Source organism: Giraffa tippelskirchi, chromosome 10, assembly GCF_054371585.1.
Source record: "Giraffa tippelskirchi isolate mGirTip1 chromosome 10, T2T-mGirTip1v1.2.pri, whole genome shotgun sequence".
Taxonomy (NCBI): Eukaryota; Metazoa; Chordata; class Mammalia; order Artiodactyla; family Giraffidae; genus Giraffa; species Giraffa tippelskirchi.
Window position 1 is genome coordinate 429,903 of NC_137284.1, and position 15,510 is coordinate 445,412.

A 15,510-nucleotide genomic window follows, 5' to 3' on the forward strand; every position below is an offset into this window, starting at 1 on the left:
GGCAGGTGGATTCAAGCCAGAGCACAAATGCAGCGGCAGGAGTCCGCCAAGCCCACCCTAACACCTAGGGACATGGTTGGAGAGGCCCCCGCTGCCTCAAACTGGGCAACTATGAAAGCCAAGAGGTTAGAGGGATGTCCTTTGGGGCTTGGGGCAGAGATCACAGTCCTGCAGGTGTGGGAGGGGGGAGAATCAGGGGAGACCCGCCCCACTCCACCTTCGAATGTTGCCTGACTGTCCCTGCAGAGGCTCTGTGCCCGCGCCTCCACCTGGTTGGCATTGTGGCCAGGCCCTGGGGGATGGTCCCCTGTCACTTTATGCACGTGATTATGTGCCGCCAGCTGGCTGTGGCTGGGCTCGGAGTCGGCGCCCTCGGAGCTGCTGGAGCCCACCAAGGGCAGGGAGCTCCACTCAACACTCTTGAGATTGTGCTCCTGGTGCCTGCAGCACAGCTCTGAGCTCCACTGGTCAGGCGGTGAGGCTGTTGGGAGCTGCAGGGTCCGCGGGTGCCTGCAGGTCATGATCAACTTGCTGCCCAGGGCTCTGGCTCCTGGACCCCAGCCCTGCCCCCATCTGACCCTCTCAGATGGGGGCAGGGCACACCAAGTTGTGTCCCCAGTCCCTAGGACCCCACCTGGGCAAAGGGCTCATGGGTAGACAGAGATGGCCCCAGAACGATTTCCCTTCATCCCTGACTACAAGCTGCAGGTCAGAGAACTGATGCTTGGAAGGTTTAAATGACCTGTCCACAGACACTAAAGGGTGGAACCTGGACTTCGGTTCATCCCAGCCAAGGCAGGCCCTCCCCTCTTCTCCCTCCCTGCTGGGGTGTCCCCATCCACTGCAGTTACTTTTGATCTGAGTTGGACTCGAGGTTGGTGAAGAGGTTGGGGTACCGGTGGGCAATGCTGTTCCAGTCCACATCCTCCAGCCGGAAACCCTGGCCAGGGAGCAACAGGCAGGTGACCTGACCCTCCCGCAGGACTGCAGATCCAAGAACATATCTGGAGGGCCTCATTTACCTCCCCAGCAGTGGGGGCCTGATCGTTCTCAGAGAAGTCACTGAGGTCCATCAGGGTCTCTGCCGTCACCACCTGCAAAGGGGACAGACAGGAGGCCAGCAGGCAGGGGCTGGAAGGGGAGCACAACCCTCTGCCCAGGGCCACTCTGCCCTCCAGCCTCCCCAGCACCTGAGGCACACACTTGCTAAGAGCCAGGTGGGAGGGACCACAGGCTTAGTTGCTCGTCCCTGGCCCAGGAGGCAGGCCTCCGGGGAGGCCAAGGCCCCTGAGTGGAAGCACCAGTCTGTAGGGGACAGCCAGCTGACCAAGGAGGGTGGGCTGGGGGCGGCCAGGAGCCAGGCTTACCTCCACGCTGCCCGTGGAAGACCGCAGCACGCGGCCCACCCAGGAGGAGCGGGCCAGCTGCAGGAGGCAGGACTTCTGGAAGGCCTGCAGCTCGGCCTCCAGCTGCTGCAGCGCTTCTCCCGTCTGCTGCAGCCGCTCCTCCAGGCGCTCCTTCTCCTGCTCAGGCGGGTCAGCAGTGGGCGGGGCCTTTCCCAGACCCCGCCCCCGGCCCGCCCCACCGCTCTCCCGCCCCACCCTGGCTTGGGCCTCACCCCCCCACCCCATCCGCGTCCCTGATCCCTCTTGCCCCTCACCAGCTGGGCCTTTTCCTTCTGCGCTTTCAACTCCAAAGTCAGCTTTTGGACCTGGTTTTGCAGAAACTTATCCCGACTTCTCGAGCTCCTGGGGGAGGGGCAGTCTCAGCAGCCCCACCTCTAGGTCCGCAGCCTCTTCACACATTAGGGTCAGAACCTGAAGAGGTCTGGGTCGGAGGCGGGGTCTAGGCTGCGTTCAACACCCATCAGCATGCTCGGGGGTGGGGGTGGGGCGGCTAGGGTCTGAGTGGTTTACAGTGTATTAACTTCTTTAGGGTTAGGGCAGGGGATCAGAGCCAGGTAAGGACTGGGGCTAGAGGTGTAGGTCAGGGCCAGGGCTGGGGTCAGGCTCGGTGGTTGAGGTTGGAATCAGACATAAACCTCAGGTTAGGGCCAGGCCGGGGACTGAGTGGGTGGGGGAACCGTGCACACCACTGACCTCTCGGCTGGAAGCCCAGCCACCCCCTGCAGGATACAGCTGTGTCGGGCTTCACAGTGATTCTGGATGGCCCACCGCAGGGCCTGGATCTCCAACTCCCTCTGCCCCCAGAGCAGTCGCAGGGTGCGGGGGTCCAGGGACTCCAAGGCCGACCTGAAACACCAGCCGCCCCGCCCCGCTGCTTGGTCAGGCCCTGCTGTCTGGCTGGCCTGGCCAGAGCAGCTGACCATACCCCTCCGCTCCTTACTGCAGGTTGATGGAGGAGCCCATCCTGGTGGAGCTGGGCTTGGCGTTCTGAGGGCATGTGGGAGCCCCCGCTGGAGGCCCCATGTGGCCACTCGCTGGTTCTCGGTCCACCAGGGATGCGAGAGCCTCTTCCTCAGCGTCTTCAGCGTCCTGACAAGACTTGGGGGCCATTCTTGATGTTGCTGGGGGCGCTGGGAGGAGGGGTGGTGGGGCTGCACTGGGTCTGGTGTGTGTGCCCCCTGCAGGGCTCTCCTTACATGGCCAACCTTGTGTATGACGGCCCCAGACAGCACTGCTGGTTCACGGGGTGTCACTCTCCAAGAAGGGGTGCGTGTATGTGTGTGCGCGCGCGCGCGTGTGTCTGCCCCACTGAATGGCACACTACCAGTCACCCGAGTGTCTACACCTGCGCGTTTCTGAGCAGGCCAGGGCAGCAGGTCACCCCCATCCCTGGCACAACGTACTTGGGTGCTCAACCATTCCCTGTCATCTCCTCCCTGTCACCCTTGCCTCCAGAACCTGAGCGCCTGTCCCCCAGCCTAGAGCATGGGTCCCCAAAGGTCCTGGTCCTTCACTGGTGCCATCTCTGTCTCCTCAGAGCCAGGGTCCTCCCCAACACTCACCTGAGGCCTGAGGTCCAAGCAGGCCTGGGGAGAGAATTGCGCTACAGGGTTGCCATGGATACCAGCAGCCAGAGGGGAGGGGCTGTTTGTTACCAGGAGCCTCCAGGGAGACCCAGACCAGGGCCCCAGGTGAACCCTGGCCCCGTCCTTGTCCAGCCTGAAGGAGAAGCTGTGAGGGGCTGACCTACGGCCCAGCTAACCTCAGCAGACCCAGGGGACACAGAGTGACCCACAGGGCCTGCCACCATCACCCGCTCAGCTCAACAGCCCCAACCAACCCTGGGGAGGCTCCCATGGGCCCTCCCTGGCTGACCATGGCAGTCAGTGGGTGTTGGGGGCACTGCTGCTCTGTGAGTGTGTCCACAGGCCAGAAGGATGGCTGTGCTGAGCACGTGCCCTCACTGGGGCCCAGCTGTCTGGGGAAAGGGAAGAGGCGGAGGGGAGAGCCCTGAGAACCTGGGAGAGCAGCTGGCTGAGCTCTGAGCGGCAGCGGGCCCCCTTCCACGCTTTCCCAGCCCCTTTGCCTACTGAGTGCTGGGCCTTTACCTAACCCCCCAGTAAGAAGCCCCCCGCCCGGCATTCAGCCAGGCACTAGAGCCACTGTAAGGAGCCTTGGGACACAGATAATGACTGAACGCAGGGTTCCAGAGAACAGCAAGGAGAGGTAAGAAGGCCTTCTTAAGTGAACACTGAAAAGAAATAGTGGAAAATAATAGAATAGGAAAGATTACATATCTCTTCCAGAAAATTGGAGATACCAGGGGAACAGTTCATGTGAAGATGGGCGTGATAAATGACAGAAACAATAAGGACCTAACAGAAGCAGAAGAGATTAAGAAGAGGTGGAAAGAAGACACAGTAGTACTATACAAAAAAAAAGATCTTAATGACCTGGTTACCCACGATGGTGTGATCATTCACCTAGAGCCAGACATCGTGGAGTGTGAAGTCAAGTGGGCCTTAGGAAACATCACAACGAACAAAGCTAGTGGAGTTGATGGAATTCCAGCTGAGCTATTTAAAAGATGATGCTGTTAAAGTGGTGTACTCAATATGCCAGCAAATTTGGAAAACTCAGCAGTGGCCACAGGACTGGAAAAGGTGTTTTCATTCGAATCCCAAAGAAGGGCAATGGCAAACAATGTTCAAGCTACCACACAATTGCACTCATTTCACATGCTAGCAAGGTCATACTCAAAATTCTTCAAGCTAGGCTTCAATAGTATGTGAACTGATGTTCAAGCTGGATTTAGAAAAGGCAGAGGAACCAGAGATCAAATTACCAATATCCATTGGCTCATAGAAAAAGCAAGAGAATTCCAGAAAAACATTTACTTCTGCTTCATTGACTATGCTAAGGCATTTGACTGTGTGGATCACAAAAAACTGTGGAAAATTCTTAAAGAGATGGGAATACCAGACCACCTCACCTGTCTCCTGAGAAATCTGTATGTAGGTCAAGAAGCAATAGTTAGAACCAGATATGGAATAATGGACTGGTTCCAAATTGAGAAAGAAGTATGTCAAGGCTGTATTTTGTCACCCTGTTTATTTAACTTCTATGCAGAGTACATCATGTGAAATGCTGGGCTGGAGAATCACAAGCTGAAATCAAAATTGCTGGGAGAAATTTCAACAACCTCAGGTATACAGATGATACCGCTCTAATGACAGAAAGCAAAGACAAACTAAAGAGCCTCTTGATAGGGTGAAAGAGGAGAGTGAAAATGCTGCTTTGAAACTCGACATTCAAAAAACTAAGATCATGGCATCCAGTACCATCACTTCATGGCAAATAGAAGGGGGAAAACGTGGAAGCAGTGACGGGTTTTATTTTCTTGGGCTCCAAAATCACTGTGGATGGTGACAGCAGCCATGAAATTAAAAGACACTTGCTCCTTGGAAGAAAAGCTATGACAAACTTAGCATATTAAAAAAGCAGAGACATCACATTGCTCACAAAAGTCCATGTAGTCAGAGCTATGGTTTGTTCACACGGTTTTCCATATACAACCATATGGTTGTGTGGATCACAACAATCTGTGGAAAATCCTTCGAGATGGGAATACGAGACCGCCTTACTGCCTCCTGAGAAATCTGTATGTAGGTCAAGAAGCAACAGTTTGAACCGGACATGGAACAACGGACTGGTTCCAAATTGGCAAGGGAGTACGTCAAGGTTGTATATTGTCACCCTGCTTATTTAACTTGGGAGAAGGCAATGGCGGCCCACTCCAGTACTCTTGCCTGGAGGATCCCGTGGATGGAGGAGCCTGGTGGGCTGCAGTCCATGCGGTCGTGAAGAGTTGGACACGACTGAGCAACTTCACTTTCACTTTTCACTTTCATGCATTGGAGAAGGAAATGGCAACCCACTCCAATGTTCTTGCCTGGAGAATCCCAGGGACAGGGGAGCCCGGTGGGCTGCCGTCTATGGGGTCGCACAGAGTCGGATATGACTGAAGCGACTTAGCAGCAGCAGCAGCAGTTATTTAACTGATATGCAGAGTACATCATGTGAAATTCCAGGCTGGCTGAAGCACAAGATGGAATCAAGATTGCCGGGAGAAATATCAATAACCTCAGATATGCAGATAACACTACTTTTATGGCAGAAATAAAAGAAGAACTAAAGAGCCTCTTGATGAAAGTAAAGAGGAGAGTGAAAAAGCTGGCTTAAAACTCAACATTAAAAAAACTAAGACCATGGCATCCAGTCCCATCACTTCATGACAAATAGATGGGGAAACAATGGAAACAGTGAGAGACTTTATTTTCTAAGGTTCCAAAATCACTGCAGATGGTGACTGCAGCCATGAAAGTAAAAGACAATTGCTCCTTGGAAGAAAAGATATGACCAGCCTAGACAGCCTATTAAAAAGCAGAGACATTACTTTGCCAACAAACGTCCGTCTAGTCAAAGTTATGGTTTTTCCAGTAGTTATGTATGGATGTGAGAGTTGGACTATAAAGAAAGCTGAGCACTGGAGAATTGATGCTTTTGAACTGTGGTGTTGGAGAAGACTCTTGAGAGTCCCTTGGACTGCAAGCAGATCCAACCAGTCCATCCTAAAGGAAATCAGTTCTGGGTGTTCATTGGAAGGACTGATGCTGAAGCTGAAGCTCCAATACTTTGGCCACATGATGCGGAGAGTTGACTCATTGGAAAGAACCTGATGCTGGGAAAGATTGAGGGCGGGAGGAGAAGGAGACGACAGAGGATGAGATGGTTGGATGGCATCACCGACTCAATGGACATGAGTTTGAGCAAGCTCCGGGAGTTGGTGAAGGACAGGCAAGCCTGGTGTGCTACAGCCCATGGGGTCGCAAAAAGTTGGATGCGACTGAACTGAACTGAACCAAACTGATGGTTTTTCCAGCAGTCATGTGTGGATGTGAGAGTTGGACCATGAAGAATGCTGAAAGCCTTCAGCTGAGCAGAACTGATGCTCTCAAATTTTTGTGCTAGAGAAGAAAGTATATTAATCCTGAATATTCCTTGGAAAGACTGATGCTCAAGCTGAAGTTCCAATACTTTGGCCGCCTGATGTGAAGAGCCAACTCATTGGAAAAGGCCCTGGTTCTGGGACAAATTGAAAGCAAAAGGAGAAGGGGGTGACAGAGGATGAGGTGGTTGGATGACATCACCGACTCCATGGACATGAATTTGAGCAAAGTTGGGGGAATAGTGGAGGACAGAGGAGGCTGGCATACTACAGTCTATGGGGGTCACAAAGAGTCAGATACGACTTAGGGGCTGAACAATAACAAATAGTTCCCTTGCCCCTGGACCTGGACAAAAGTGAGGCCCCAGGCCTGACCCATAAGACCCCGCCCTCTACTTTCTGCCGCACCCTCACCCACCTTCATTCCCTCACCATGCATTCATTCAGACTTTCAACGTTTGCTCCTGCAGGGCTTGTGGTGGGCAGGAGGGAGAAACCCCGCTCTGGGTCAGTCTCACTTGGGCAGCGCAGGTTCTAGACGTCCTTGCTGCTGATCCACACAGACAGCACTGAGACTAGGAGGGCCTCCGGCTGCCGCGCCGGCCTGGGGTCTCCGGGCAGGACAGCAGGACTCGCCTGGCGGAGGAGTGTGTTTACAGCTCGGGCCAGCCTTGGGCCCCACTGAGCCTCAGACAAAGAGCCCAGGGCCTTTGTCCCAGGCAACCTCTTGGCGGCCCCCTCCCCCATCAGGATTGTCAGCCTGGCAGCAACTGGAGAGCACCAGCGGCCAACCAGCTCCACTCCCTCCCGCCTTGAGCCCCCCGACCCCCGTGCGTCCCATCGCGTCCCAGGCGAGGGGAGGGGCGGTGTCAGCCCCGCTGCCCTCCTGGGTGCAGGCCGGGCTCGCGGGGTCCCGGGCCAGCGCCCCGTCCCTTAGGCGGGAGACTCATCAGACGGGGCGGCTTCTGCGAAAGTCAGCCAGGAAGCGCGGCCAGGCACCTGCTCCACGCGCCGCCTGCGCCGCGGAAGGCAGCGCTCTCACGCGCGGTGAGCGGGCTCGGGGCGCGCGTGTACCCGGGCGCTCTCGGCCACTGGCGCCGCCGAGCCCCGCCTACACCTGGGCGCCGCCGGGGGCGGGGCGGGCGGGGAGCCAATGGGGAGGCCCAGGAGAGAGGCTCTGAGTAGGTGGCTAATGGGCGTAGGCGCGGGGGTGGGCGGGCGCGCGGCGCAGCCAATGGGGGCGCGCGGGGCGGGGCGCGCGGGCGGCGAGCCAATGGGGCGACGGGCCGGGGCGCTCCCGCGGCGCTGGAGGCGGCAGGTTGCGGCGGCGCCCGGAGCCTGGCAGCAGCCAGTCCGCGTCCGGATTCCAGAGGCCGGTGAGCGTCCAGGTGAGCCGCACCGAGTTCCGGGGCCTTCGCAGCGCAGGGCGCGGCCCTGGGCTGCTACTCCGACGGAGGGGCGCGAGCCGGGCCGGCGAGGGGGCCGCGCCGCACCTGCGCCCACCGCGCGCGGGGACCGCGGCCTCGCCGCGAGCGCGGGGCCGCGAGCAGGGAGGGGCCGGGTGCGGCGGGCCTGCGGTGCCGAGAGCTGCGCGCGGACGCCCCACGGGAGGGGCTGTGCCCTTCAAACCGGGTGGCCGGGTCTGGTTAATGATTTACTTGGTTCCGGGAGTGGGGCTGGCCGGGAGCAGGCTGGGAAGCGGGGCAGCCTCCGAGCGCTGCGGGAGAGCCCTCTGGTTCCCTCTCTGGGCGGGGGGGGAACTGGCCTTTGCTGCCCCAGCCCCAGGAATGTGCGGCCTCCGTGTGGGGCTGCTCACCAGATGCCGAGGGGCAGCAGTCCCGAGCCAGTGCCGGGGTGCGGGGCAGGCCTGAGGAGGAAGAGCCGGCCAAGCTGTGTTGGGCCCTGGCTGACCCCGTGGCCCTTACCCTCACTGCAGGACAGGCATGCTCTCAGGACTGGCGGCCATGGAGCTGAAGGTGTGGGTGGACGGCATCCAGCGCGTGGTTTGTGGGGTTTCAGAGCAGACCACCTGTCAAGAAGTGGTCATCGCACTAGCCCAAGCCATAGGTGAGTTCCCCGAAGCACCGATGGGCCCAGCAGGTGCGCCTGCAGTGGGGCCTGGCCTCCGGGCCCCACCTGGCCCCCAGGAGGGTGAGTCTGTTGCTGAGCCCTCTTGCCTTCCACCAGCTGCTCAAGCCAGATGGACTGAAGGTAAGGGATGTGGACTGACTGACCCCTCTCCCTGACTCCAGGCCAGACAGGGCGCTTTGTGCTCGTGCAGCGTCTCAGAGAGAAAGAACGGCAGCTGCTACCCCAGGAATGTCCTGTGGGTGCCCAAGCGACCTGCGGACAGTTTGCCAGTGATGTCCAGTTTGTCCTGAGGCGGACAGGACCCAGCCTCACTGGGAGGCCCTCCTCGGACAGCTGCTCTCCCCCTGAGCGCTGCCCCATCCGAGCCAGCCTTCCCCCAAAGCCTCGACCAGCACTGGACCGTGAGCCCTGCAAAGCACTGACCTTCAGCCTGGGGTGCCCTGGGCAGGCCCCTGGCCCTGTGCCACCCGAGCCTCTGGCTCCTGTAGTGCAGGTGCCAAGCTGCTGCGCAGACCTGCAGGGCTTAGAGCGAAGGGTGCGCAGGAACGCAGCAGAGCTGGGCCAGGAGGCCTTCTGGGAGCAGGAGCTGCGGCGAGAACAGGCCCGGGAGCGGGAGGCACAGGCCCGCTTGCAGGCGCTGAGCGCAGCTACGGCTGAGCACGCGGCGAGACTGCAGGCCCTGGACACCCAGGCCCGTGCCCTGGAGGCCGAGTTACACCTGGCTACAGAGGCCCCGAGGCCCCCCTCGCCCATGGCATCTGTGGCTGAACGCCTGCGCCAGGACCTGGCCGCCCAGGAGCGGCAAAGCATGGAGGTGCAGGGCAGTCTCGCCCTGGTAGGCCGGGCTCTGGAGGCTGCCGAGCACGCCCTGCAGGTGAGCCTGCAGGACCCGCACCCCAGCCCGTGCCCCCAGCGCGGCGGAGGGCGTGGGTGTCGGTCTCAGAATCAGAGCCTGAGGGTCCCATGTGCCCTAGGCCCAGGCCCAGGAGCTGGAGGAGCTGAACCGGGAGCTGCGTCAGTGCAACCTGCAACAGTTCATCCAGCAGACAGGCGCTGCACTGCCCCCGCCCCCACGGCCGGAAGGGGACCCCGCTGGCACTCAGGTCAGAGCAGTTCTGGAGGGAGGCCAGGTTGGTGGGGGGCCCGCCCAGCCCCAAGCTGACCTGCTCTTCCCACAGGATCTTCTGCCTCCAGCCAGAGAAGAGAGCCTCATGGGAGGCCCCCGGAGTCTGGCCCTTGTGTCCAGCCTGAGTCCAGAGAGTATGTCTGTCTCCCCGCTCTGGGTGGGATGAGGTCCTCCAATGACCCCCTCAGCCCTCTCAAGTCTGTGTCCTCCCCACAGTTGCCCCCATGAGGCAGAACTCCTTGAGGTAGCAGCTCTCACCCCAGAGTGGACGTCTGCAGCCAAGGCCTGCCCAGCCTGGATGACACAGGCGAGCCCGTGGTCACAGAGGACTCTCCACTGTGCAGTGGGAAGCCCTGGAACCCAGAGCCCGAGACAGGACACCCTGGAGCCCTAGGATTCCTGCTGCAGGGGGCACGGGAAGGCTGAAGACTCTTGCCCTAGTCCTCGTGGAATCTGCCAAGACCCTGGAGAAGCTAGGGGTGTGGCCAGCCCTGAGCTCATAGTCCCCAGAGGCACAGCTCTTTGCTGGGGACGGGAGGTGCACAGACCCTGTGTTCAACCGATGAGTCTGTGCTTGCATGCAGGAGGCATCCTGGCCCACATCCGTGTGTACACTGGCTCCGTACTCCGACATTAAAGCCTCAATAAACTGTCTCCCATGGCTTGAGCGTGTCTTGAGGCTGCACTGGGCAAGGTCTGCAGGGTCTGAGTAGTCCCCTGAACTGCTTGAGGCTAGCCACAGTCAAGGGTCCTGAAACAGGTCTCCCAGGGACCCATGGTTATTTGGTCCAAAGCTTGAGCTGTATCCACCCACCCCTGGGGAGTGGCCTCTCCTTGTTGGGGGCAGGGTAGCTTCTCTCCTTGGCAGCCTGGGGTGGGATGGTCTGGGGGCCTGAAGTAGCCTCGGCACTGACCGGGGTTTCTGTCTAGACCCCTCCCTTGCCTGACTTCCCTGTTGGGTCTGCTCCCCACCAGCAGCAAGAAGCACTGCGCCCTCTGGGGTGGCTCCTGGATATGAGGACTCAAGGACACACCAGACCCGTCCATCAGGTTTCCTGAGCCTGAGAGCTTGCGGGGGCAGGCCCCGGACTCCTGGGTCTGCCAGGCCCCAGGAGCTTTGCTGGCCCCTGGAGGGTGTGCCGCCCTGCCTTCCAACACCCCACCTCCTCTCCCCAGCTCGGCATGAAGCTTCAGCCACATGCCTGCAGCCTTGAAATTAGGGCAGGGAGAGGTCTGAACCACAGCCCTGGCTCTGGGGTGGGCCACAGGCTCCCAGCTCCGAGGGTTAGGTTTGGGAGAGGTGAGCTCTGTGCCAGCCAGAACCTGGGGGGCTCCAAGACTTGGGTGCAGCCACGCGTGTTGAGGAACAGAGGACGGGACAGCCTAGACCGCAGGGGTCTTCCTGCTTAGTGTAGGGGTGGGCAACTTTGAAGAAGACTCACCCTTCTCCTGGGGTGGCCCCTGAGCTGGGCCTGGTGTTCCCTACTTCCTTGGGGGCAGACTAGGGGACGTGAAGTCCTGAGCCCAAGGAAACCAACAGGAGCAGGCCCCTCCTACCTGAGCTGGAGCAGGGTCGGGAGTGGCTGCACAGGCGTGGTGGCGAAAAGGCTCTGGGCCTAGTTTCCTCTTTGGAGCCCCCAGCCCATTCCTGTGCCTGTCCACACTCCTGCCTGACCTGTGACTCTCCTTAGGGTCAAGCACAGGCCATATAAGGTGCAGCCCTGAATGCATGGGCTGGTCAGGCCTCGTGCTGGGTGGGAGGACTGGGGACTGTCGAGGGGCCTGCTCCCTTCACCTGGTTCCCCCACCTGTGTCCACAGGGTTGGATGGACCTCTGGGCACAAGCCCTGAGCCTTAGCGCCCTTTCACCTCCCAAGTTGAGCACACAGGCCAGCAGGGCGCAAGGCCAGGTGCCATCCCCTACACACACAGGGGGAAGGGGAGGACCAGCCCATGCCCTGCCCAGTGTCCTGTGCGTCCCCACTCCACGGAGGACAGCAGGCACAGACCTGGGTGAGCCTGTGCCCCCTGGTCTCCTGTGTCTGTTTTCAGGGAACATCCATTCCTTCTGAAGTCACTGCCAGGGACCTGCCCCTGGTCCAAGGTTGCCTCTGGGGACGCTGAGAGCGGTCTTCTCCAGCTTAAAGGGGGTCCTTAGGCAACCCACACATTCTGGGGTGCGAAAGGGGCAGGACCTCCTCCAAGTGAAAAAAAACCCACCCCACCCCCCAAGTTGCCAGAAGTGCTTCAGATTACTAAGCAAATCTTTGAGTTGCTGAAAGGTTTACTTTTGAGTTTTAAACGGTACTTTGAAAACGACGACACGAGGTGCGCTGAGGAGAGGGAAGGCCAGTTGCCGCTCAGTCGCTTCGTCGTGTCCGAATCTCTGCGACCCCATGAACCACAGCATGCCAGGCTTCCCTGTTCTTCACTGTCTCCTGGAGCTTGCTCAAATTCATGTCCGTGGAGTCGCTGATGCCATCCAACCATCCATGCTCTGCTGCGCTCTTCTTTAGCTCCCCTCAAGCCAGGGGAAGGCAGGGCAGGACGCTGCCCAGTGTGAGTACAGGGCAGCCCTCATCGGGGTTGCTGTGAGGCCAGACTGTGCTGTGGGGGAAGGCACCGGTGCCCTTCCTGGCCTCAGATTCCTGCTTGACCCTCCTCCAGGGGCTGGTTCACGGAGGGTCGCTGGCCAGTGGCAGCAAATCCGCACCGTTGATTCTCAACCCCAAAGCTGCTGACAGCCTCCCTGCCACCTGCAGAGCCTGGCCTGCCAAGCCCGCTGGGTGTGACACTCAGCACACCATATCAACCACTAACTAGGATAGCGTCCCTCCTAAGGGGTGTCCAAGTCCACACAAGGGCCCAACTAAGCGGGCCTCCCCTCCAGACTGCCTGGGAGAGGGGACAGAACCTGCCGCGATGGCATCTGCAGGCCCAGAGGCTGCTCTGGGCCTGCTCCACAACCACAAGACTTTCACGGTGAACTTAGGAACACCCAACAGGGAAGCCAGGCCTCCAGGAACCCACACCCCTGGGAGGGAGTGTCTGTGGGCACTGTGAGTGCGTCTGCACAGTCCTGACTCCCTTGGTGGCCTTGCTGACACGGCAGAGGGCACAGGAAAGCCAAATCTGCCACTATCTTCCTCAAGAAAGTTCCCGGAGGTGGCCCTCAAGAGGCTAGTTCAGGAGGTCCTGTCCTGATGTCCAAGGGTCTGACAATGACACCGTGTCTGCCCAGGGCTGCCTTCGGCTCGGCGACATCAGGAAGACGGTCCCAGGAGCCCTGCACACCTTGGCACCCTGAGACACACAGGGAGAAGAGAGTTCCCTCCAAGAGGGCATCTGGTCCTGCCTGAGGCCCCGCATGCGAAGGGCAGCAAAGGCCTCTGAATGTCGCCCGTTTTCCCCACCCGGCCCACTGCTGGGTGCAGACAGGCGCACCTAGTCCGTGCAGCGCCCTCGCCTACCACCCGCCTTGGCACGCTCCCTCTGACCCGCCGTGGCCGTCCCCTGCCCCACAGGGTCACAGAGGGGGCGGGGCGGTCGCGCTGCCCAGGAACAGATCAGCCGCTGTCACACGCACAGTGGGTCCGGAGCAGCGCAGTGTGCGGTGGGCAGTGGCTGCCCTGCGCCTGGAGGGACCGCCGTGCGGGCGGAGGAGTCGTCCCCCACCCAAGACCCCCGCCTCCCCTCCCGTCCAACTTGGCGGTCCGAGCCCGCCGCCCCTGCCCGGCCCAAGTTCCCGCTCGCGAGCCTAGGACCCCTCGGGCGTCACCTGCGACCCTGCGCGGGGCCGTCGCCGGCTCTCGGCCCAACTTCGGCGGCGGCAGCGGCCCCCTCGAGCCCCTGCCAGCCCGGAACCCCGCGCCTGGCCCGTATGCAAATGCCCAGGTCTCGCGGCCAATGGTCGGCCGAGCCGGGCCCGCCCTGCCGCGCCGCAGCCAGTGGACGCGAGCCGGGGACGGGACGCCGCGCCCACCGCCGAGCGGCCCCTCGCGGGCGAGGCCGGCGCGTTCCTTTCCGCACGTCGGCCTCGGGGCGGGGCCGCCACCTGCCGGGCGGGGCTTGCGGCGCCGGGAGGCTGCCAGGCGCGGGGCGGCTCCCCCGCTGGCGGGTGGTACGACCCGAGGCGCTCCCCCGCCGGCCCAGGGTGGAACGGCCCGGGCGCCTAGGCACCCCCCCGCCCCCAGCCCCCCGCGAGCTGGGCACCTTCTTGGATCGCCGGTCTCCGGCACACGTAGCGCGGGCGGTGCGCTCGCGACCACCTGGCGCACGCGCCTCCTGCACCCACTCCGGGGCGGTCGGCCTGGCGGGGAGGGGGCTCCGGCTCTGCCTGGTTTGTGAACTCCTGGTCACTCGCTCGTCGTGAGGGCCCACTGCAGGGGGCGCAGAGTCCTGGGCGGCTTGGCCCCGTCCTCTGCCCCGTTCTGTCCAGGCATTGGAAAGGTAGAAACCAAGGGAACGGACTGTTTCATACCTGGAGTCAATCCCTCCTGGTGGAGCCCCAAGGAGGCAGCCGGGGGAAGCGTGGTCCTGGGCCGGGCTCTTCACACTCCCTTCTCAGACGCTCGGAGGCAGAATCATGGGTCATTGGGATCCCTAGTCAGGCAGAGAGGTGCCCGGTCCCCTTTTGTTCTCCACCGTCCAGTCTGGAGAGTTAGGGCTGGGGTTCCCCTCCAAAGCAAGAGCTCCGCAGTATCTCCACAGCCTCAGCCGCCCTGGCTGCCTCCTGCAGCCCTCCTGCCCCCAGCTCACCGCCCCACCCCTCGCCTGGGCTGGACCCACCAGCTGCCACAAAACCAGCATGGGCCCCTCCTCCCCCTTCCCACCATCCTGGCCATTTCACTTCCTCCTTCAAGTCTGTTGCCCAGGTGGCTAAGTGCGGGGCTCCAGGGAGGTGTCTGACCCTGCCTGGGACCTCAGGAGCATGAAGCCTGAGTATTGGAATTCAAGTGCAGGGTGTAGTGGGGGGTGGCCCCCTGTGGGTGGGGAAGGAGTGAGGAGCCTGATTGGTTCTGTTGGGGGTCAGCAAGGCCTGGACTGTGTGGATCTGGAAGGAACCCTTAGGAACCTGTGGGACCCCTGAGGAGGCCCAAGGCTTTGGGACAGTACATGACTGGGGACGGGCAGACGGGCAGAGGCTTGGAGGGGAGAAGCCCAGGGTTCCGGGACAGGGACAGGCCAGAAGTCAGGGTGACTCTGAGTTCCTGCCTCACCCTGCTGGTCTGACCCCCAGCCATGTCCCCTCCAGTCCTGCTGGCTCCAAATGCACCCCTTACTACCCTCTGCAGTAGGCTGAATGGTGCTCTCTCAAAAAAAAAGATACGTTATATCCAAATTCCTAAATCTGGGGATTGTTACCCTGCTTGGAAAAAGGGACTTCGCGGCTTGATGAGGTCATCCCAGGTTATTTGAGTGGCCCCTAAATCCAACGCCAAGTGTGGTTTGAAGACATAGAAAGGTACAGACACACAGGGAGGAAGGCGACTCACAGACTGAGGCAGAGGTTGCTGTTAGCCGAGGAGGCCTGAAGCACCAAAACCCAGAAGTGGCAAGAAAGGACTCTCTCAACAGATTTCAGAGAAAGCACAGGTGTCAACCTAGATTTTGGACTTGTGGCGCTCGGGACTGCCCTAGGACACTGATACACCTGCCTTCCTATGTCAGGGATCGTAGCCCTGCCTGTCTCCTCCCTCCAGCTCTGGCCCTCTGTGTTCGTGCAGGCTTGATGGCAGGGGAAAGGGCTGGCCTGGGCTGGACAGAACCAAGGCAGCTCCTTGTCCAGCTCCTTCCTCCTGCCCGCATGAGGAGAGCAGCGTGTATCCCGTGTCTGGGCCTGCCCGGGGCTTGGAGGAGCAGGAGCAGGCTGTGCCAGT

General features: G+C 60.6%; 2 protein-coding genes and 1 long non-coding RNA gene across 12 annotated transcripts in view; 1 reads left to right on the forward strand and 2 right to left on the reverse strand.

Annotated features, from left to right (window-relative positions):
* The window catches only part of LMNTD2 (lamin tail domain containing 2), a 9,655-nt gene extending 2,112 nt beyond the window's left edge, over window positions 1-7,543 (reverse strand). The window contains exons 1-10 of one of the 8 annotated variants that reach the window (XM_081536097.1): window positions 7,414-7,543; window positions 6,833-7,050; window positions 2,969-3,137; window positions 2,347-2,536; window positions 2,100-2,252; window positions 1,661-1,748; window positions 1,368-1,523; window positions 1,023-1,094; window positions 852-940; window positions 218-510 (exon numbers count right to left, since the gene is read on the reverse strand). In XM_081536097.1, coding sequence (XP_081392223.1) covers window positions 218-510; window positions 852-940; window positions 1,023-1,094; window positions 1,368-1,523; window positions 1,661-1,748; window positions 2,100-2,252; window positions 2,347-2,536; window positions 2,969-3,137; window positions 6,833-6,853 — 1,231 coding nt within the window. In that variant the 5' untranslated portion in view covers window positions 6,854-7,050; window positions 7,414-7,543. Of the gene's footprint in view, window positions 1-217; window positions 511-851; window positions 941-1,022; window positions 1,095-1,367; window positions 1,524-1,660; window positions 1,749-2,095; window positions 2,253-2,346; window positions 3,138-6,832 lie in introns of those variants that run through there. The other 7 variants (XM_081536099.1, XM_081536104.1, XM_081536103.1 and 4 more) reach the window with 7 other exon arrangements.
* RASSF7 (Ras association domain family member 7) lies at window positions 3,039-10,285 on the forward strand. 3 transcript variants are annotated; one of them, XM_081536141.1, is made up of 6 exons: window positions 3,039-3,632; window positions 8,351-8,481; window positions 8,667-9,379; window positions 9,480-9,608; window positions 9,684-9,765; window positions 9,848-10,285. In XM_081536141.1, exons 1-6 carry the CDS (start codon window positions 3,595-3,597, stop codon window positions 9,877-9,879), a joined length of 1,125 nt encoding a protein of 374 aa, XP_081392267.1. In that variant the 5' UTR covers window positions 3,039-3,594; the 3' UTR covers window positions 9,880-10,285. The 3 variants fall into 3 exon arrangements, with proteins under 3 accessions (XP_081392267.1, XP_081392269.1, XP_081392268.1); XM_081536143.1 differs by lacking the exon at window positions 3,039-3,632 and adding an exon at window positions 6,711-7,461; XM_081536142.1 differs by lacking the exon at window positions 3,039-3,632 and adding an exon at window positions 7,722-7,802.
* Window positions 10,286-11,897: 1,612 nt separating this feature from the next.
* On the reverse strand, window positions 11,898-13,509 carry LOC145524240 (uncharacterized). Its single transcript, XR_014067337.1, has 2 exons — window positions 13,410-13,509; window positions 11,898-12,934 (listed from the first exon to the last, which is right to left on the reverse strand). It is a non-coding gene; the product is annotated as an uncharacterized LOC145524240 (long non-coding RNA).
* Window positions 13,510-15,510: the final 2,001 nt, after the last annotated feature.

Coding starts and splice junctions, on each gene's coding strand:
- RASSF7 (XM_081536141.1), top strand. CDS start 3,595: ATGACTGAACGCAGGGTTCCAGAGAACAGCAAGGAGAG. Junction 9,380..9,479: donor CTGCCGAGCACGCCCTGCAG/GTGAGCCTGCAG, acceptor CATGTGCCCTAG/GCCCAGGCCCAGGAGCTGGA. Junction 9,766..9,847: donor GTCCAGCCTGAGTCCAGAGA/GTATGTCTGTCT, acceptor TCCTCCCCACAG/TTGCCCCCATGAGGCAGAAC.